This window comes from Aptenodytes patagonicus, chromosome 13 (assembly GCF_965638725.1).
Source record: "Aptenodytes patagonicus chromosome 13, bAptPat1.pri.cur, whole genome shotgun sequence".
NCBI classification, from domain to species: domain Eukaryota; kingdom Metazoa; phylum Chordata; class Aves; order Sphenisciformes; family Spheniscidae; genus Aptenodytes; species Aptenodytes patagonicus.
The window spans coordinates 15,238,551-15,261,785 of record NC_134961.1 but is presented as its reverse complement, the minus strand read 5'-3'; the positions used below and the strand labels follow the sequence as shown (position 1 = coordinate 15,261,785).

General features: G+C 38.3%; 1 protein-coding gene across 9 annotated transcripts in view; it reads left to right on the top strand.

Moving 5' to 3' along the window:
* Positions 1 to 23,235, top strand: part of CPPED1 (calcineurin like phosphoesterase domain containing 1) — a 52,199-nt gene that overhangs the window by 15,334 nt on the left and 13,630 nt on the right. For 7 of the 9 annotated variants that reach the window (XM_076351102.1, XM_076351101.1, XM_076351105.1 and 4 more), the window contains exon 3: positions 17,153 to 17,575. In XM_076351102.1, coding sequence (XP_076207217.1) covers positions 17,153 to 17,575 — 423 coding nt within the window. The other 2 variants (XM_076351109.1, XM_076351108.1) reach the window with 2 other exon arrangements.

Genomic DNA, 23,235 nt, shown 5'->3' with positions numbered 1-23,235 from the left:
TGTATCACAGTTACTATTGCAGCATGGTTATTGAAGAAAGCTATGATCAACTGAAGTTCAGCTATATTTTACGATCCATTGGCCAATGTCTACAAAGGTCTTTGGATTATACTGCTTTATAATCAATGCCTGTCAATAAAAAGGAGCGAGGGGGAACCCACATCTTCCTCTCTTCTCTTCATACGTTTTACCATGGAGTACTAAGTGTAAAGTTTGTGATGACTGTTTTAAAGCATGCACCGTAGCAGCTTAGCTGAAGCAATGTTGAAGCCTTTTGCAAAGGAACTCCAAGAAATCTCAGAATTCCAGCAGCTAGAAGTGATGAACAGAATCCTAATCAGCTGGGAAGCAATCAGGCACAGCACTTGGAATCCATTACAGATGTCATTAGAGCAACGAAGTAATCAGTGCCAGTATCTTTGTATTTAGTTGCTGATTAAAAGTAGTTTGTACTCTGAATATTATTTTCAGAAGTTTTTCTTGATTACATAATCAAGAGTAGGATATCTATTCCTGGTAACGCTAATATGGTGGTACATAATCAAGAATTTTAAGCAATACCTTATAGTGCAACTGTGTTACTGAAAATAATGTATAAACTTCATACTTACACCTAGATACACCATGGGTAATGGAAGACTTACTTGTGAAGACATTTGTATGCATTAAGTTAGTGTACCATAACTTAGAATGGCAAAAATGGTAATCTGTAAAATGCAAAATATTGTTGATTGGATAATGTTTGTTTCACTGCATTTTTCTAAAACTCTGGAAATTTATTTCTAAAAGTGTGTTTTATCATATCAAGTTGGAACCTTCTGTTTTGTTTTATGACAACTTCCCATATTGTTCCATTAACCAATACCCTTTGAGCCCAACAGTCCAGCCAGTTTTTCACCCATCTAGTTCTCCACTCATCTAGACTGCAACATCCTAACTCCACAACCTTTTGACAATTATAGAGAGGCGCCTCACGGTGACATCAGCCAGCTCTCTCAGTACTCTTGGATGCATCCTGTCAGGTCCCATGGACTTGCTTGGGTTGAAATTTTTCAGGAGATACTTGGCTGAATCCTGTTCCACTACTGATATTTCCTCTGCTCCTTTAACTCTGGGAGAACATTTCAGTGAAGACAGGCAAAAGCAGCACCAAGTACCTGTCACTTGTCACTGCCTCACTCAGCAGTGGGCCTGCATTTTCTTTAGCAATAAAATAATGAACAAAGTAGTAGTAGAAGCTTTTGCTGCCTATCATGCCCCTTGCTGGTTTCAGCCCTCAGTGAGCTTTGGTTTTCCCAACACCAGCCCTGCATGCCCAGGTACTTTTTCAGTATTTTTCCTTTCAAGTCCGTCTTTGCTTCCATCTTCCTTTTATGTCCTTTTTTCCATCGGTACTCAGGCATGAGTTCCCCATTTAGCGAAGTCATTCTCCTGATAGTCTGCTTCTCGTCCCCCTCCCCCCCCAGTATCAGGAAGGACCATTCTTGTGTTAGGAGGAGCTTGTCTTTGGAGACATGTCAACTCTCTCAAACTCTTTTGCCTTTCAGTGCTGCCTCCTACAGGATCCTACATACCAGTTACGTGAATAAGCCAGTCTGCTGTCCTGAGGCCCCAGATCTGCTATCTGCCTTCCTTACTCCCCTCAGGATCTTGAACTCCACTCTGGTGGCTGCTACAAGGCTGCCAGGGATTAACAGATCCCCTAGCACTTCTATATAGGTTTGTGAGTAGCAGGGCTAGGAGAGCGGGCCCTGGTTGGCCCGTCTGTGTCAAGAGGTTGTCCTAGACTCCCTGCTGGATTGCTGTCAGCAGATGTCAGGGAGGTTAGTCTCCCATAAGAGCCAGGGCCTATGATCTGGAGACTTTTTCAAGTTGCTTATAGAAGACTTAATCCACTTCTTTTCCCCTGTTGGGTGGTCTGTAGCAAAACCCCACTCTTAGTGGCTGACCTCTCTTCTGATCCTGACTCACAAGCTCAACAAACCTGATGTCTGTTCCATAGAATAGCTCCCCCATACATTGAGGGCTAGCTCCCCTGCCTTCTTTCTTGCCTGTCTTATAGAATCATAGAATAGTTTGGGTTGGAAGGAACATGAAGCATTGTGCTTCCTTCTTCATCCCATACCTCAAGTGTAGATTGATGTCCAGGAAACAGCTTCTGCATTTCAACACCTTTCATTCCAACAGCAGAGAATTCAGCTGTTTGCAGCCAAGGTCATCCTGCTGAAGCCATGGAGAAACACTGACTTGTGAAGCTGAGAATCTAGCAGCTATTTTTATGTGTCTGAATTCCTTTGGAGGAAAGTGTTTAAACTGCATTTTTTTAAATTATACTACTGCTGTCAGTAACTTGATAGACATTAGTTCTAGCCAGCAAAGTCCTTTATGTGATGTAGCTTTAGACCAGGTGTTTAGTTATTTTTCATTAATTGCGCTGCTTACAGGGTGAAAGAACAAGTAAGACGGCAAGTCTCCTGCAAACTTTACTTAGCTCTGACTGTAATAAAACGTAGCTGGTTAGAAACTAAATGAAACGAGACTTGTCTAATAATGTGTATAATCAAAAAAACTGATAGAACTTGATTAAGCTTGATCTGTTAACACTGTGATAATGGATCAGTGAGCAAGTAATGTTTGTGCTTGCAGCTTTAGATTCATTTGTGTGATATGTTAATGAGAAGAAATCAGAATCACTAGAATTGAGTATTATGGCACTTGAAGTACACTGTGAATACTTGTACTAATTCCTTTAGTTAAGTGAAGGCATAATCTCTAATATACACATTCCCTACCCAGGTCATTCAGTGCTATATAATCTGACATCTGCCTTTTCAGTCAATTAAGTCCAAGTAGTGAAATTTTTCTTTTTTTTTTCTTCTACCTTTGTTTTATATTATTAAATTGTTTAATTAAAGGCTTTCAGACTGTGATAAATAACACATTTCTGAAACCTTTAATTCTGGTGAAGGAACCTTTAGCTCTGTTAAGGTGAGTGGAAATGGCACCTAACAGGTCAGAGCTGTGAGTGTCGTGCTCCACTTCAGAATTCCTTTGTTTTGTTAAGAGGTGGGGAGGAGGAGGATGCCCGTATCACTTGCATCTGCTATTTCAAAGGTCTTTTCTCTGAAGGATCCACCTTTTTTTTTTAATATCCATTTGCAAAGAACAAATCAATGTAGACAGCTGTGTAAGTGATGACAGGAGACTAAGCCATTGTATTTGAAATAAACTGAATTCCCATACAAGAATTCTGTTGTCTGCTCTTCTGACATGCCTAGTGAATTAATTATGATGGTGGTACTTCCTTTTTAATTAATATGCCTATACTTTCATTTCTCTCATTAGCTTCAGAAGCAATTGTCCATCTTGCTTTCTAGTTTGATCACAACAAGATAAGCAGTTGTGCCTATTCATGCTTTCTTATTCATTTCCAGGGTCTGGTGTTGTGGGGCTTTTTTGCATTATTGCTTTTTATTTATTTTATAGCTGATAAAAATATTTAAGTGGTCTTACTCATTTCAGACACTTTTAGTAATTTTTTTTAAAACTTACCTTTCTTAGGTCTCTTGAATTACTTGTGCTGCATTCCCCTTCCTCTAAGGCAGAGGCTGTGGGGAGGGAGGGAAGCTGCAAGGAGGTGTTTGCTGGAGTTAGAGCTGCTTTGTGCCATTTTGGACCTCAGCAGTGGCAAATTGGTACACCTGGTTCCAGGGGGTTGTTGCACAGAAAAGAACAAACTTCATTTAATGCGTTATATCTAACTGATATACACTGTTCTTACAGTGGCTTTTCCTTCTGTCCCAGAATATTGGGAATACTTGCAGTCTTTCCAAGATACTCAGTATTATTTCAAGTGGTTGCAATGCTGTAGTAAAGGGAGGACAGTAAACAGTAAACCTGTGAGGGAAGACAGTAGCTTTGTAGAATGTATATGATCACAGTATGATGTTTGTATCCAGGCTAAAGACAAGGTCTCATTAACTTCTTGTATTCTATTATTAAAAACGTTTCCTTAACATTAGACAGGTTTGCCATATCCATTTAATAGTTGTCTGCCTAGTAGAATAAGCATTGTCCTTGTTTTCATGTGCCAATATATGTATTTTTGCATGTGTTCTTCCATTCACATATATGCAGAAATACATTTCAAAGTTTTAAGTATTGTGAATATGGTACACTGCAGTAAAAATGGCATAAATTGATACCTCCCCCCCCCCCCCCCCCCCCGGACACAAACTAGTTACACCTTAATGAACAGAAGGTGGTTGGAGAGAATTAAACTGAAGCTGTTGAGTTTAAACAAAGCTGTCCTAGTCTGCATGGTACAGCAGAAGAAAACATTAGGGGATTGTTACCAACTATGACATTGCATGGAAATGTGTGCAGGGGGATGTTATAAACTAGTCCAGTATCAAAAATTTAACTGTGTTCTTCAACAAAACAAATTGTACAATGTTTAAAATTATTTCTCTACAGAGGCTATTACTGGGTAGACCCAGCTTCTCAACTTAATTTTGTCCAACTTTTTGGATAGTTGGATAGTTTTTGTTTAACATTCCAATGTCAGCCAAAGCCTGGATGGTTGTCTGTGGTAGGGTAACAACATGGAGTTGGTCAGAATATTGGTACCTTAAAGCATGATAAAATGTACATACTTTTATAAATGTGTCTTTTGTAAATGGAACAAGTCAAAACATCTGATTGTTTCCATCAGCTTTACAGAGCTGCAGTCATATTTTATCATGTTTTCTTACTGCTCCTTGGTGTGCTTGCTGCTCTCTCTGTCGGGCCATAGTTGGATTGTAAGATCTTCCAGGATTGTGTCTGTTACATATTTTCATGTTTTTACTGTGCTGTCTAATGTATGTTTTGGGCTGTGAGCACAACAAAAAGTGCCAGAACTTCCAGACAGAAAGCAGGGGCACACCTATGGAGCTGGACGGGCTTAGGCTGCAGCTAAAGGAGATTGTTAGAATCTGAATGTCTAAATTGCAGTTGAGGCAGCTACATTATTTTTTTTTTACCATAGCTGTATGTAAAATTTAAATGTGCTAAAAAGAATAGCAGTGTAGCAATAACTGCTGTTTAATCCAACAGAGATCCACATGCTGACGCAACATAGAAGATACATAGTCTTGCATTTGTAATATAACTTTAGGGACTCAACAGGAGGGAACAACTGTCTGCTGATGTTGATGGAGAAGGTGAATTGTGACATGCACCCATCTTCTGCAGAGAGATGGTACCTATAAGTACAGTTTTCCATAGTCTGTTCTATAGGTGCATTATAGCCAGTTACAGGTGTAAATTGGCCGGTATCAATTTAAAATCCATGGCAAACCCCTAATTCTTTAGAAATACCATTTCATTCTTTCCTGTTGCTCAAGACCTCCCAAATTTTTAAAGAGGATCTTAATTATCCTGGCAATTATAGAATGGTCACATATAGGTGTGAATGCCATTGTTGCCCAGGAGCACAGTCAGAAGAGTGTTGCCATTGCTACCTGTAGGCTACTGGCTAATGTGCTGTGGGCTGACTTTGCAATGCCGCAGTCCTGGCCTATTGGGCTTGTTGTCAGCTTGTTACGGGAACTTGCAGTGCGAACTGGAGCTTGGGGCCAGGCGTGTGTTGTTACTGTGAACAGTTTAAACATGGGTTGACAGGAAAGGCCTTGACAATAGAGAGACAAGCTAAAAACAGAGGTCCCCAAACTATAAGCAGCTCATTTATGGTCTGTTACTGGTCATTTCCAGCCTTGAGAGCTGGAAAAAGACTGCTTTAAGTATCAGGGGTGGGGGGAAGCAGCCAAGTAGCAGGGCAGGGCACCTGCTGCAGCTGGGGAAAGCAGTGCCCTTGAGCACCATGCCATGTGTAGTGGTGAAAAGGTATGGACTACCTAGAAAGTCTGGTATCCTGTAAAAAGACAAGGTCATGAACTTGGGAGGGTATTGTCACTGTCACAGAATCACTATGAGATTGCTGGAGGTGCAAGTGCACTGCCTGCTTCAGTGTCCCTCCCCATTTCTCTCTCCCTTTGCCTGCTCCCCCTCTCTGCTTCAAGTGTCCTGGGCCCCTGCCTGCCCGGCTGAGATGTGTGGCTGTCCTGCTCTCTGCCTGCTGCTTCCAGGGACCCCGACTCTTGTGGGACCTTCTCACCTGCCAGCCAACTCCCCATGACTGCATACAGTGCTCTCTGTGTGTATGCATCTCTGGTGCATGTTTTTCCCCCCACAAATTCTGCACGTTTCGCTAACACTCTAACTCCTCCATAAAGCCTCAATAAAGCACATCAGCTCAATTCGACTAGTTACAATTTTGGGCACCACTACGTGCTTTATATGAAAAGCAAAACTGCTGGCTATGTGTCTCCTCAAAATTATGTACCCTATCCTGTCTTCCATGCAAAGTTTTTTCATATATTAATACAGGTGATAATATGCACCAAGATTTTTAAAAGCAGGTGCCAAATACTGGGATTCTGAGTTCATATTTAGGCAGCAATTAAGGGACTTGATTTTTAAATCAGCACTTCTCCGTTTGACTTCTGCTTGACAATTTGATGATAAGGATATAAGATGAGCTGGGCATACTGGCTTTTATACAATCAGTACCTCTTATAAGCTCTGACACATACACTGTAGAGAGTGAAGTTATTTATGTTCAGAATGGACAGCTTCAGAGCTGAGGAACATCAGAGCTGATGGTTCTGGTGTCCAGACAGCAGTATGGCTTCATTTCTGTTTATAATCACACTAACATTTGAAGGCATCCTCTCTCCTGAGAGAATTACTAACTGGATTATCTTGAGCCTCTTTCCTGTGCCCAAATTTGATGTGCGACTGCCGCAGTCCAGAATATTTCTGTCTCTTGTTTCTGTTAAATATTGAATGCATTAATATGACTTCCTCCAAAAGTGTGGTTTTATAGATACTAAATCTTAAAGCATAGACTGCAGCATATAATTACAAACACCTGCCTTACAGGGCAACTCTAAGAAAACTCTTTAATTTGTTCAGTTTTCTAAATCAAGGGGAAAGCACATACCATAGCAGATGTTCCTAGTCAAAGCGTTATTGTTTAAAACCTATTGTGAATGTTCTAAATTGTCTTACTTAAAAAAGAGTCTTGGGCTTGACCAGGAAAGGTCAGTGAATACTTGGTTTCAGTAAGAGCTGAAGTTGGTACCTCCCAGGAAATCCTACCTGTCTTCTGGTTTTGGATCCACTAGAAAGGAACATTGAGAGAATAGAGTTTCACAACTCTTATTGTATTTGATAAAGGCCACAGTCATTTGCATGTGTGTGTTCGTTCTTCTTGGGAACTATTTCACAGACATTTAATGTACAAACTTGTAAATTTGCAATTGTTTTGCAGTTGATTCAGCCTCATGTCTTTTCTAGGAGGCAGACTGCTGTACTTGTACTTTATTACATCAGGTATGAACTAGCTTATTCATATTTCAATAACTGAGTTGTTGGGAGATTTGGAGATTTGCTGCTGGTGGGGTTTGCACACAAGATGTGATATGAATGTAATGCTGAAATCTGCATGCAAATGCACAAGCTGCCATTTATACATTTGTGAACTGAATAAATTACAGAGAAATGTCAGGTGCCATACAAGTTCTTAATGTTATATACAGCAAATTAGTAAGACATTCTACACAGGAAAAAAATGCCTGATAATGCTTAATAATTTTCTCAAAAAGTGATTTTACCACAGTAAATCTGGCTGTGAACTGCTTTTATTACTGCTTTTAAACTACTGTTAAATAACCCATTTTGCTAAAACAAAGGAACATTAATTTAAAAAAAAAACTTGCCAGATAAAATTAAGCTGCTCTGCTAGTCCTTAAGGGAAGCATGTATATAAGGAGATATTTTGTAACATTTTAACTAAAAATATAATAGTTCTTTAAAAAATTCCCTTTCTCATCTAGAAGGCAAGAGCATGAATGCAAATGCTGATGTTTGGTTTGTCTGTATAACAAGCATTATAAGCAGGTTAAAAAATGGTGTATTAAAATATGGTTCCAGCTTTAAAAATGACTGTAAGCATGTCACCTTTACTATATTTGCTCTTTTTTGCCATTTGAACTGGCTGCTTGGTTTACTAACAAAAGCAAGTTTGTGTAGTTTTTTTAACTCCCATCAGCCTGGCACAGCTGGGGAGGAGGCAGCTGTTTTCTACTTGTTACATGCGGTTTCAGCAAAATCCCAATTCCTGAATCTTTGTCAGTGGAGATTTATAATAGAGCACGAAGTAGAAAAGGCACAGATTGACTTTTTAAGTGTGAGGTAGAAGCAGTGGCTTTGAAATGTTCATACTGAATTAGGCTATAGGTAAAAATTTTATTTGTTGAATACAAGATAATTTTTTTATAAGTATGTCACTGACTGATCAATGGGGCTTTTTTTGTACTGTCACCTGAAATAACATGAGCAGTGTTTAGGTTTGACCTAATTTCCTGACAATAAGGTAGCTTAATCTAAATAAACTCACTGCATCCTTTTCTTTTGCTGTTGCAACCTATCAAAAACTTTGACATGCTTGCTAGGATGGAGCCTAGATTATTGCTATTTTCTTCTCCAAACTCTTATGCTAATGCTAATTAATAATGTCTGAGAATTTGGGTAAGTAGCACATTATTTGTCAAACATCTAATAATACCTATTTCAAGAAATGTCACTATGGTTGCATAAATAAACATTTTATAGTAATTGTCTGATTCTAGTAAAACCTAATGGAGCATTCAAAGCCTCCAAACTGCTTAGTGTGAAATTTAATTTGCTCTGATCAGCCCAAGAGTAGGAAGCATGAGAGATTCCCCATGCATGTTCGACAATACATTGCAGTCTCATGTTGCAAAGAAGACACTAGGCCATCAGAAGCAAATATTTAATCTTTAGCAAGTATATATTTATTTGTATTTTAGACTGTAATCTCTAGTCCAGCCCACAGTTGAACTACGGAATCCTGTTGACAGTAACTCTTTATATATGGAAATCTTTGAGATGTAATTAATTATACGATTGTCTCAAATCATATACTTTTATGACACAAGTATCAGTACAAGTGCTAGATTTAGTACCAGTACTGAAAATCTAGTACAGGTACTAGATTTTATATACATATAAAAATAAATATATATGGAAGCATAGTTAGATTTTTCTCCATGTTCTAGTAAAAGCTTAATCTCTCAAAGTCCCAGTTATAATTTATTTTCTTGCTTCTTTCTTAGCTCAGAAAGTTTTAGTTTAACTTATCATATTCTCAGCTTTAGCAATTCAACTTCTATCTATGAACATTTGAAAACGTGTATGTGGAGCAGACATCCACAGTGAGTTAGTTATTTGGCACATTGTACAGCAAATATATCTGGGTGTTAGAATCTTTGTTGCCTCCTTTGTTTTTTTGGAATTGGATTTGCTATTTGTAAAGAGTAACTTGCACAAAGTCAGTGCTTTGGATTATGCAGGTATGGTCAGATGAGGTGATTAGAACTGACTGTCTAGTTTAGAAGTGTTTGCTTTTTAAAAGGCACATTTCCAGGCTTTTCCATCCCTCTGAATTGTAACTTATTTTCTTCTTCTTCCGTGGAAATCAGTGGCAGAAGATCTAGCCCACATAATTTTGACTCAATTAATCAAGCTGAACCAAGTCTTTTCCAAAGTGCCAACTCTTACATAGTCAACGGAGGGTAACATGGTTTTAATGGGTAGGAGTTGGGCTAGAGCATCCGGTTCCTGCCTGTGGCTCTGAGCAAGCTGTGTTACCGCTCTGACCCTGGCGCATCGTCTGTATTGTAAGCTCTTCTCTGAACACCCTGTAGCCAACATAAGCATGGAGTGAACACACAAACTGGCAGAAGATGATTTGGGCTAAGAGAGCAGATTCTAAGGAATAAGTAGTTTGTCTGAACCGTTGACTCTGGCTGATATTAACTGCCTTTTCATTCTGCACTTGTTCTGATGGCAAAGATATCTTTGTAAGGGTAGACAATGCCTTAGACATCAGGCAAAGTACATGTCTTTTTAAGTAATTGTACCCACTTATTGCAAGCGTTTCTCAGTTTAACAGTGAGGACAATTTCATCGGACTTAAGGGATGTTGTGGTTTAACCCGGCAGGCAGCTAAACACCACACAGCCGTTTGCTCACTCCACCCCTCCAGTGGGATGGGGGAGAGAATCGGGGGAAAAAAAAGTAAAATTTGTGGGTTGAGATAAAGGCAGTTTAACAGGACAGAAAAGGAATATTATAATAATAATAAAATAATAATAATGATAAAAGACTATACAAAGCAAGTGATGCACAGTACAATTGCTCACCACCCGCCGACCGATGCCCAGCCAGTCCCCGAGCAGCGGCCCCCCCAGCCAGCTTTCCCCAGTTTATGTACTGAGCATGACGTCCCATGGTATGGAATGTCCCTTTGGTCAGTTTGGGTCAGCTGTCCTGGCTGTGCCCCCTCCCAGCTTCTTGTGCACCTCCAGCCTTCTTGGTTGGTAGAGCATGGGAAGCTGAAAAGTCCTTGACTAGTGTAAGCACTGCTGAGTAACAACTAAAACATCGGTGTGTTATCAACATTATTCTCACCCTAAATCCAAAACACAGCACTGTACCAGCTGCTAGGAAGGAAATTAACTCTATCCCAGCCAAAACCAGGACAGGGACTAGTGTTTCAAAGAGTTACTAGTTGTTCTGTAACTACTTAATATGAAACTGTAAATATGATGAAGGCCTCAAAAAGCTGTAAAATTCTCACAGGTAGTCATTTGAAGAAAGTGTGAAAGATTAAAATCTTGCTCTGTCTCTTAAAAACATCAGTTGTTGGAAACAAGACTTTCGTACCTTCAGCTCATTTTTAAGTTTGTTGTTGTAACTCCTGTAACATTGTGGTATTTTTTCCTGCTTGTGATGATTTCATCAGAAGAACAGACCCAAAGGCAGTGATGGCTTATGCTTGATGTGACAGCTCTGCATAGCTAGGAGATAAGTAAGGATAAGAGCAGAGTTGTGCTTAAGTGAAGCATAATACTTATTTTCACAGCAGAAGGTGGAACAGTAAATGCCACGAATTAGGTTGTTAAGTGGGCACCTGTGTGGCTGGCGCTCAGAAAAATGTCGGCATTTGCATTCATTATAGTTAATGTTGTGCACCGAAACTCTAGGAGCAGTTGATCCCCTAATACGCTTTCTCATTCACTTTTGGGGTTTTGTAATTGCTTTAGTGTAATAATTGTTAATTATTAGCTAAAACTGGAGTTAAATTTTCTTCTTGCTTCAATGCCCAAAGTTAAAATTTGTGTTTTCGTGCAGGGGAATTCTTTAGTGTGATCACTTTTTGTGGCTCAGAACAGATTATTACTTGTTTCCAATGTACTGAAAAAACCAGTCGCTTACAGCTGTAGACAAATGAGTATTTCAGATCCTGCATTTCAGTGGAACTAATGAGATGAGGTTCTCCGTAAGTTAGACTGAGTAGTCAGTTTGTCCAGTAGTGAATATAGTCATATTTACATTATTTTTAACTGTGCAATAATTTTTTTTTGCACATCATAAAATTGTTTTCAGGCTCTTTGAATATTAGAAATATCTATGTCTAAAGAAGAGAGGAGACATTTTAGCTATTACAGCACAGACTAAGCCAGAAAAACATATTTCAGAACATGACCATACTGGGTTTATTAAAATTTATCAGCTTATTCTTGCATGTAATAATTTGGAACGATGCAGTGTATTGCAGGACTTCATTATGGCAGATGCTAGAAGGGAAACTTTAAAACAAGAAACAGTGAAGAGTACAGACTAACAAGAGCACCAGTAAGACTGAACTGGATGGCCTGATAGATCTTTTCTTTCTATGACAGTGCCCTGTTGTCACATTTTTGTAGCATCCTAGAAAAAATGAGTGCGGAGAGCAAGGTGTTTTTTTCTAACTGTTCATGGACAATGAGAGAATCATTGCTTTTATGGGATGGTGACAAATAAACAAATGAGAAGAGGGTAAGAGCTTGGCCATGACTGTAAAGAGGAGTCGCCCATATTGGTGAGATGGGGAAGGTTAGGAAAGAAGGCAACACGGCGAGGAATGGTGTCAGAGCTTTGGTGTGGGAAAGCTCCTCTGCATCAGAGCTCTGAAGGGATGCTGGGTTGTGTTTGCAAGGATCAGAGAAAACTGTGTATCAGTGTTTGAGATGTGACAAGATTAGCGCTCAGTTAAACTTTTATTTATGGTAGCGCATAAAAATTAGATGCGGTAAAGATGTAATTGCAGAAGGAGCCTGTAAGATACAGTCTGATCTTGATGACACCATTGGTTTTGGGACTGTGCTGTCTTCCAAGTGACAGGTGCTGCAATGGGGCTGTCACTGGGTAGGGGGTCAGGTGAGAGACGCTGAGAGGGATGACGTAGAATCTTAGTTGTAGCCCTGTTAAGCTGGAGCCAAGATCCAGGTATCCAAAACAACAGCAGAGATGAAAGGCAACCCTATTTTGAACAGGAGGAGACTGCTTTCCCACAGGGGCATAGAGGTAGCAGTTAAATTTGTTTCAGTGGAGGTACTTAGAAAAGGAGCATGCTGTGACTATAGCCTTGGACTCCCCTCTTCTCTTGTCTAGAAAGTTAGGGAATACTAGGGAAAGTCCTCTAAATGGCATGCAAAAGGAGTAGAGCAACTGCAGACAGTCAAGAAAACAAAAAAAAAGGACAAACATCTCAAGAACAGGAAAGTGCCCAAAATAATTAGACTCTTTGATTAAAGCAATTGTGATGCGCTGTAAGGCCCAGGAAAATACACAAATCTGTCTTTTGTTTGTTTATAACAATCACATGATTGCTTCCAGTAAGAATTACTTGTCTTTTGATGTCAGAGTAATTCTTCTGATATCATAATAAATTACAGAAGGAATGGGCCCGATGTTTTTATAAATTCCATTTTCATTGGTGGCGTTTCAACATTTATCTTGCCTTTATCAGATTTAGTTACTATTTCCATTTGATATTTTGTATAGTATCTTAATCTACAATTTAGCTCTTCCCTGTTCTTTGATAATCAGTCTCTTGGGTTAAAAGTTAGGCAGATTGCAGTTGTCATATCAGGGCTTTTCAAGAGTGTTGCTCACATAAAAGCTCATAGTTAAACAATTCTTCTTTTTCAAACTGAAAATTTGTGCTTTCCTTTAAAAATGATGTGTTTGCAACTCCTCTAAGTTTGGGACACTTTTAAGATACATTGAAATACTGAGACCAAGTAATTTAGAAATGCAGGAAATGATTGTGCTACATTTTTACATGTTGTTAGATTGGCTGAAGACATCTTGGGTAGCTTCATCCTAAAAGTGCCTGTGCTGGTCCTCAGCCTAAGCCGAGCAAGGATGTTGCAGTGACAGAGACCATTGTAACTTAGTGCAAAGCATCAGTGGGGGTGTAAATACGTATTCTTGCTCAGTTAGGGCCCCCCTTGCCAAACTTTTAAACTCAGATCTACTCAGGGTAGAAAGTTTTCTGAAATGCACAGTCATCACGTAATATTGAGTAACTGACCTCTGACGGTCTTTTTCTCTGTGAATTTATGACCAATAGCTTTGATAGTTAAAAGCAGTCAGATTACCTCACTAGAACTTCCATCTCTTGGAAAATGACATGAATTGGAGCTCCAGACCAATACCCCTGCCGTTCCCACCACACCCGTGTCCCCTCACAGGGGCTGGCAAGCTTCTCCTGCCTTGGGGGAGGCAGTACTTGGAGTTCTTCTCCTAACACCAACACAGAAACACCTGGGGGTACCACCTAATCATACCATTACAACCTCTGCCTTTCCCTCTCCTAATTCATATCAGTAGAAAAATGGGTGCTATCATTAATTGATTGCTAATTTTTCATTTGGAATACTTTTGGGGAAAAAGTCACAATGTTGGTGGTGGTTACTTGTAAGTGAAGAGTTGCCTCAGATGCAAAAATTGCAATCAGTGTGCATTGCAGAGATACGGTTTGGAGGTAAACAGTGCGTCAAGTTGTTTTTATAGCTAGTGCATTAAAAAAACCAAACCTAACACTTTGTTATAGAGGTGCTCTATTCTGTGGAATACCAAAGTAAACTGTAACTGTGGATTAGTAGCTAAAGGATTATTTCTTTGGCAGAATAATCTGTGAATTCTACTTCTGCTGACTTCAGCAAAAATGCTTTAAAAGTACTTTCTTTCTTGAAATCTGCTCTTTCAGTGAGTGAAGGCAGGTTGTCTGGACTCCTTTAACCAATGCAGGAAAGAATATTGGAAGTGTTTAGGCAATAGTGATATAACATGCAACAGGTCATTTATCTCAGGGCAAGACTGTATTTACAGAACCTAACATAAAGACATGATATTGTAGCCAGTGACTTAAAAATGTTACTGCACATGATGCCAGGATAAACAGAACAGAAATAAATTTCAGTTACATCTACCCTGACACTTCCCAAATTATTTTTTTACATTGCCTCTTGGCATTATATTCTTTTCCTATTCACCTACAACAAACCTCTATCTAAGCTAAAGAAATACATGTCATCAAATAAAACTGTTCTTCATAATAATTGGAATAATTAAATATTATAGCTAGCTCTGTGCCTGGTAGAGGTTAAAGGGGATCTTTTTTATGCTATGGCAGTGACCACTGTAGTTTTCTAGTGGCTTCCTTCTTTTCTTTATCTCCTCTTCTTTATCTTCTTCATCTCTTACTTGCCTTGGTTGTAAATTTAGAGGGAGGTGCCTTCAGGGGGGCACTGCATAGTGGCGTGGCCCATTGTAGCACAAATAGTGTGTGCTACCATAGTACAACTCACGGTTAGTGTGTACATCCTAGCCCATCCTCTGCAGTGCTACACCCAAAGAGTACAGGGATATTACTCCGCCTTTTCCCACCTTTATGTCCCTGGGTTTCTCTTCTTTTGAAGTTGTTTCAACCTTCCACCAAGAAAAGGTCAAGCCAAGATACAATTGTCCTAAAATAATCTTCATTTAGTATGATTTCCTAGACTCTTTGGGCAAAGACGTTGTTTTCCATTTTGAGCAATCTGTTTTCTGCAATAAAACACTGAATATGTCTCTCTGTTGCTATAGAAATAATATTGCATTAAATGAGGGAACCAGTGCCCTGCTGTCGACAAATCTAATCTAAGTGTTAGTCTCTAGAGCTTGAATTTCACCACTGGGAAGAGGTATACATAATTCTACCAATTATTTCTGTAACTTATGCATAAATGTCTTTATACTCTGAAACTGTTAGCTAAATTTCCCAAAGTGATAGCATGGAGATTAACATGGTGTAATGTGTTTACATATATCTTAAAAGAGCCTTCCCCTTCGCCTTTTCCCCGCCCCCCTCCCCCATACATTTTCATATTTATAGCTTGAAATTTCCACCTCTTTGCACAGGAAGGTGGGGAGTGGCAGGAAAAGCAGCTTTCTCAGCCAGGTTCCCTACCCCATGGACGACAAAGTGTGCCAGGTTCATTTAAATTTTTGGCTTTATTTTTTCAAGTCCAGCTCCTCCAAGTAACATGAGATGTCATTTGCCCTGGTTTTTTCTAGGATTGATAAGGATATTTTCCATGACTGGAAGGACGGCCTAAACTGACAAAGGTCCTGGCTCATTAATATACCCCACAAACTGATCTGCTGTCCACTACTTTCTAGACTACACTGGGTATCATATGCCCGGTAACTCAAAGCTTTTGTTACAGTACCTTTCTACCCTGTACAGTAGTTAAACACAAGAGAGTTGTGGATTTTGACTTTATGCACCACATATCAAATCTCTCATCTGTCTTTACATTTAGACATAATTTAGACATAATATGAATATGGGTTTTCCCCAGTATTTTTCTAGAGCTCTAGAATTCTAGTAACAGCAATAAGGTGGTACTTAAGCCTGTACCTATAGGACTTGGAAAAGGAATTGAAATCTTTGCTAATAATAGTTACTAAGGGTCAGTGTTTGTCAACACATTGATCATAAGTATTTTGAAGAAACACAGAGGAAAAAAATCTTTTGTCTCATAGTTACATTACAGGAGCCCCTCTAATAAATTTCAGTGTATAATATACATGTGTAGTTACAAAAACAGAACACAATTTAAAAATACATTATGATTGATTTGCATATACCTGTATGCAAATATATGTTATATAGCTGATTTCAGAGTTCTTGTAAAAATCCTGTTACAACTTCTTTGTTAAAAAATGCAGTTGTTTGTGAAATGGGCCCATGTTAGATACATGTTATGTATTGCAGGACAAAATACAATTTATAAATGTTCAATTTAATTCATGAGTAATAACGTATTGATGGCCTCTGATTAAAGATTACTCTTTAGAAAACGTTAAAAAAACCTGTCATCATCAGAATAAAATAACTGCTTTTTTAAAAAAATGCTTTCTCAATTTTTTTCAGTGATGGTAAATTAATCTAGCAACTAGATAAACCTTCCTAGACAAGGACCAATTTCTGACAACCAGAAGAGTAACTGTCTCGGTACGCATATTAATATAAAACCAGAGATGTGGGAAAAACTAGCAAAGTACACAATTACCTTTCTTTGAAATTAATGCCATGCTCATTATTAAAACAGACTCATCATATAAACAAGTCGCCACAAGACACTAATTATATTTTTGCTGTTAAAGTAGTTCTTGTAATGAAAAAAAACCCCTTAATTCCTTTGCACAACCATAAAATATAAACGAGAAGTTGACCTGGTTTTTACCCTTGTGTAAAGCTGTTACACCATCCACGGTTGCTGCATTTTTTCACCAGATCATCAGTCTATAGATGAGAAGAATCAGCCTGCTAAAGCTTTTGGTGCAAAACACTGACTGTTACATCACCTACTGCTAATGCTATCTGTTGGTTCCGATCCAGAGCCTTGCTTAAGGCAAGTTATTGAAAATGGCTAAGTACTTGATAAGGGAGGGAAAGAAGGGGGAGGAAAGGGTTAAGTGGACACACAATATTAGAGTGAAGATGTATTCTAGATCCCTGTATATTATCATGATCACATCTAATACAGAATATTTTCTTACTATGCATATTTCCATAAACAAAAGCTAACAATGAGGGCAGGAAAAGAGAGCATAAACACTAAAATGTGTTTGTTTTTTTCTATAGGAACTCAATGGAGAAAGGACCAAGAGCAAGATTTAAAGAATGTTCTGAAGAACACTGACCAGGACATCCCATTGGTATTCGTCAGTGGAAATCATGATATTGGCAATACTCCAACAAGAGAAACAATAGATAATTATTGCAAGAACTGGGGAGATGACTACTTCAGCTTTTGGGTTGGAGGTGTTTTCTTTCTTGTGCTGAATTCTCAGTTATACTTCGATTCTTCCAAATGCCCTGAGTTAAAGCAAGTCCAGGATGTGTGGCTCAATGAGCAACTGGCTGTTGCTGAAAAACATAAATGCAAGCATATAATAGTATTTCAGCACATCCCTCTGTTTCTGAGAAAACCTGATGAAGACCACGATTATTTCAACTTGGAAAAATCAGTTCGTCGAGAGATAATGGAAAAGTTTCATAAAGCAGGTATTTTCTCAAATTTTCCTGTTTCAAATTGTTAATGGCTATGCTGCCAGACAAAATACATTTAGCTGAAATGGTACTGTTTTCAAGGAATTTTAGATACTGCTTATAAGCCTCATTGTTCCCCATAGGCCAAAATTATTAACTGAATCTGATCACCTGTAGAAAGTACCAAATAAAATTTAAAACTTTGAGTGAAAAGTAAAAAACTAGAAGTGAAAAACTCTTTAAAATTAATTCATGAGGATTCCATTTTGCAAGTACTGATAGATGTAAGACAACCTGAGTTTTTCCTGCCTAAGGAGTGGAAGATCAGGTGTTGCCATAGGAGAAAAATACAGAATTTGTGTTTTACATAAAACATGGAAACAGAATTCAGAATTACCTTGGAGGTTGTTTTCTCCCACACTGAGCCAATTTTAAACCAAGAGTGTAATGTACTCCAGATTTATTTAGTGTTAAAAACAGTCTTGCTCTGCTAAGATCCTCCTTTGCATATACATTACTAATAGGGGCCATTTCTGGGATGAAGGGCAGGTAGAACATGCGCTAAACAAGTATATTGTACCAAATCCCTTAGCTTTGTTTGATGACACTTGAATGCCATGGAGACAGACACAGTACGCAGCTACTCCTCCATGCTGTTCTCATTGTTTCCTGTTAATTGCCTTCATGTTCCTGGGGTGTGCTTGTCCCTCAAAATTTCCTGCCAGCCTGCCATCACTGCACCGGAGTGTCATTTTCTCTGTATCTATAAGAGAGCAGGCTATCTGGATTACTGAACAATGCAAATTGTTTATGATATTGTTCCTAATCTACCATATAATTGTTAAGCCTGGACTCATCTAAAACCAGCCTAATTTCCAAGCTCTGAATCTCCTACTGTTTCCAATCAGTGGGGCCAAAATTCACAGCTATCTGAGCGCTCTCCAGGGGACTGACATATTTGCAGATTCAAGATTTACATGTGGTGTTTTTCCCATAAGGAGACATGCTGAGAATACCTCATAATCTCTCTTTTAATTTTTGTGCTAGTGTTAATATAGTGGGAAGTATTGCTATTGGAAAGTGGGGCAGCTAAATGACTGCCATACTGTCGGCTAAAAACACATCCTACTTCATTGGAGAGCTTGTTAGCAGAAGGACATTGCCATACAGGTGTATCCCAGTAAATAAGCATTAATGTGGAAACCAAAGCAGTTCTGTTCTAGCGTTTTCTGTCATCCAGATGGTTTACTAACATTTGGCATTTGGGGCAACACTGGGAATAGAATTAATCAAGAGCTAAAAGAAATTATGAAAAATGTTATCATGGTGACATTTATCATTGTTACGTTATCGTGTTTCTTAGAGGGTTATTTCAGACTGATTCTCTTCATGTGTATCCAGAGGCTTAACCAAAACTTGGGAAGGCTTCAAATGATGGGGGAAAGGAAGAGAGAATGGGAAGCCAGCAATACAAGACAACTCTGTGGAAGACATTCCCAAACTCCTTTCTGTGCCAACATCTCATTTGTACCTTCCCTCCATCATTTCCCGTTGTGTCCCTTGTTCCCATCCCTAAAAATCCTCCCAAAATGACATGTTGTTTGGTTCCTTCATGAATATGTTAAAACATTTGCTTGCTGTTTTATACAGTAAGTAAATGAGTCAATAGGTAATATTCACAATCCAATAATCAAACATTTTGCTAATTAAATCAATACAGAGAGCAAGCAGTTCAGTGTAACTCAGACTGCTGAGAAAAATTAGCTGAATCAAAAGTTGGCTCAGAGTTTCCTTAGTAACGGGTGCGTTCTGTTTCCATTTTATTATTCAATTGAAGAACAGTCTTTGTAAGGCCACAAAATGTTAGCAGTGGATTGCAAACAGGCCGTTGTCATGGTAGGATAGATGCACAGATACATAATGACTCCACTTATTTTCTGACTCTCTGCTTCGTCAAAGAATAATCGATTTCAGCATATCATTAGACATGAAATTGGTTTTCCCCCAGTTCACTTCATACATTCTTGGAGGATTACAACACAGAATATTGCTAATGAAATCCCAATTTACTTTGCATTTGTTTTGTTTTTTTTACATTATGACTTGCAGTTTAAGGCAGCTAACCTCTTATGGCACTTAATTTAGAAATTTGGTATAATTATTTATTCTGGAAAAAGAAAGTAAGTCTGCCTTTTTAATGAGTCCACCAGGCCGCTGCTATTCTTCTTCCCCCCCACCTGTCACCAGTCCTTCCTTCCTTCTGCTCTCTCGCTCTCTGATTCGGTGTTTCCAACCACGCCGAAAGTTTGATGTGTAATTATGAAAAATTTCAGTATAACATGCATGTTTTAGGGGTTGCTGTGTTTGGCAATGCGATGTTATTAGACGGGCATCATATTTCAGTTGTTGATAACCCAAGAGATAACCCAGGATCAGACCTGGAACTATCCCAGTTTTCATGTTTATGCTTTTTCTAAAAGTCTCAAACACAGAGTCATAACTCACCTGGTTAGGGAGAGACAGGAAAGGAAGGACAATCTAGTAATTCAGGTCTTTCCATGAACAAAGAAATTCATATGGGTATGTGTAGGAAATAATCATATACTTAAAGTATGTTGATATTGCGCAGGTGCTTTAAAGTAAGGTATGCAACTTCAGAAAATTATTATTTTAAATTCAGAGCCCAGATCTTCTGTAGTTATTCTCTTCTAATCACTTACATATTACATAATGTTTTTGGTTTAAGTATCCGCTCATTACAAACAGAGATAAAAAGACTAGCTGTAGAGGCTACATCTGGTACGAAATACTGAATTACATTTCTTACATTAGAAGTGTCCTTAACAGTTGGGCTAATTAAAGATAAAATCATGTCCTTATGATAAATATTTATAAATTGAAAATCTGGCACTTGTAAATATGTATTACTACTATGCAAAGTTAAACCATACTTGTAAGCTGTACATCTAAGAAATCGTCCTAGCCCATTTTTTCTTTAAATGCATTATAACAAGTATTGTCCTTGAAAAAGTGATTTCCATGACAGTGAAAATCAACTCAGTCGAGAACACAGTTTTTCATTTAAGTGAAAATATATTTCTGAAAGCATATTTGTATAACTTCTGAAAGTTTAGCCTCAGTTGTCAAAGCTCCGTCTCCTCTACATGCAGAAGCTATGTACAGAAAAAGCCCATGTGCAAGAACTGTGAACGAGCTGACCTGATGTTCTCATCTGTGAGATCTGCTGGAGTCAATCGACTCTGCTGTGTGAAATGCATATTCAGCTTTTAAGAACTTTATAGTGCTGATATGAATAGGTTTGCTCATAGCTTTGTAGGGAAAATAAAGAATCCAGGTAGTGGTCTAGCCAAAAATCTGGTCTGCATGTCGTGTCTTTGATAAATATAAGTAATAAATTAGTTTTTAAATTAAGCAGTTTATGTTAATAGAAGACATACTTTTTCTTACATCTCTCATTCCAGTATAATTTTCTTAGGATGTTAAAGATTTTTTTTCTGACCTGAAAAGTATGGGTATTTTTGTTGAGCTATGGACAATCTTTTAAAGACTTTTTGTCCTGAGAACCATCACTGACACACTGAAATTACTGACATTACTTAACACAATATAGTAATAAATGTTTCTTAATGGCTCTAATGAACTAAAACATTTAAGCAAATGTCTGAACTTGTTTAAGAGCTCTGTTGAATAAAACCTAAATCAATAGCTGCTTTTTCACCAACAAAGTTGAGAAAAGAATTTTTGGTTCAGACTGAGATGAAGAGTATAAGTGGTCTATCTAGGTGAGAGATTTTGCATCCAAGAGAGAATCACTAGATAATAGATATAAAATGTAGAAGGAAATTCCCTGCAGCCTCCAGCTTAACTAAAAAGTTTTAAGTTCATCTAAACGCCTTCAAAGCAATTTTTCAGACGTGGTTAAAAATACTTAATTTGTACATACGGGGGAAAATAACCACCTAACCTTATTAAATGGCATATTTTTTCATTATATTTGCGATAGTAGGTGCTGTAACTTCTAACACCTTTACTCAGTAAAAAAGTGTGATACCTACATTCTCCTCTTAGAAATGTTATGACAGGAGAGTAGTATTAAAGGAAGCAGCAGCTTTCTGAACATCCACAGCTGAGATATATTTGAGTACAAAATTAAAGCATGGAGTGCTGAAAGCTGTTGTTTCTAAAATTTACGAGACAACATATGCTATGTTTCATTATTTTCTTTGTTGTGTAATCAAAGTTGACAAGGGAGTAATATTTTCTTCTTCCTGCCATTGAGACCTTGATTTTGGCAAAGCCTGTACACCAAGTGAGTAATCTCAGTGCTTGCTTATGTGTCCCTTTGTCAGTATTTAAGATAATTTAGATTTAATTACTCTCGACATAAGTGATTTAGATCAACCTCTTTCAACCTTGAAATTATGCACTCATGGTACAGGTAGAGTGACCAAATTTGCTATCTTCTACATCACTGTGTAAGAAGTTTGGGTTTTTAGGACCATTGCCCAGGTATGATAATGTAGTCTAGCATGTAGATACACATAGACTTTTTTTCAGAAATTCAGCAGCAAGTACAAAATACATTTATTTAGTATAGTCTGTAACGTCCATTAAGTAATGTTTGTTCTTACATAAATTTTTTAAATCTGTTTTCTCCACTGGGCTGTAGTTTTGGTTGATAAAAACTGCTCTTTGATCCTTAGAGCACACGGCAAGCCAGGATTGTTTGGGGTTTGTGTCAGGTCTATGAGAAAGTTTCACTTTCAAATGGAAAAAGTTGCAAAGCCAGGAAGTAAATTCCACTGAAAGGTCACAAGAGGTGTTCACAAAAATTAACCTGAAGTACAGAGTGACCTTTTACAGACAGCACCTCTAAAGGCTTATTTAGACCAGCACTCTAATTAGGTGATCTGGAATCACGCTCTGGTTGTGCCTGTTGTTTTTCCTGTATAATGGGAGAAACAAGTGAGACTGAGATCCTTCTCTATATAGCTGTATTCAGTGTTGTCCTATATAAAAGTACTTTTGACATAGATATACTTTGCAAACTAATATCTTGTCTCCCACTTACAGAGACCCACTGACCACCAGTTGCATCAAGCTCTGGATTCTTTAGACTACAAAGCAAATTTAAGAGTTTTCCTGCTAGTTTGCAGGATCATGCTTGCAAAGAACAGTACGCGGGATATTTTTATTGAGATGCTTATGGTGCTACGCACTGTAAATTCTAATTATTTAGTTCTATTTTATTCACACAACTCATCTGAAGAAGGTAGGGTAACACAGAGCTTCTGAAGGGCCACACAAAATAATTCTACAATGTTGTTATTTAAGGTTGACTGAAGAGGTTATGAAATGGAGGGTGATGATCCCCGACACTTACCAGTGGGACTGTTTCCTTCTACTGGAGCTCTGTTGGTGGGAAATGATTGGGGTTTTTTTGGAGGACAGGGCCTGAGAACTGCCTGAGCACTGAACAGTTTTGTTAACAGTGCTGTGACTGATGCTTTCACATCTTTCTTTGCTGCTCTAACACCTGCTTAGCAGATGGGGTGATGTGAGCACTCTCAAATTGCAATGAGAGAAAATCGATTCAATTCCACACGAGAGATTTTGTTTACAAAGACTACTAAATATTATCATTCACTTTGTAG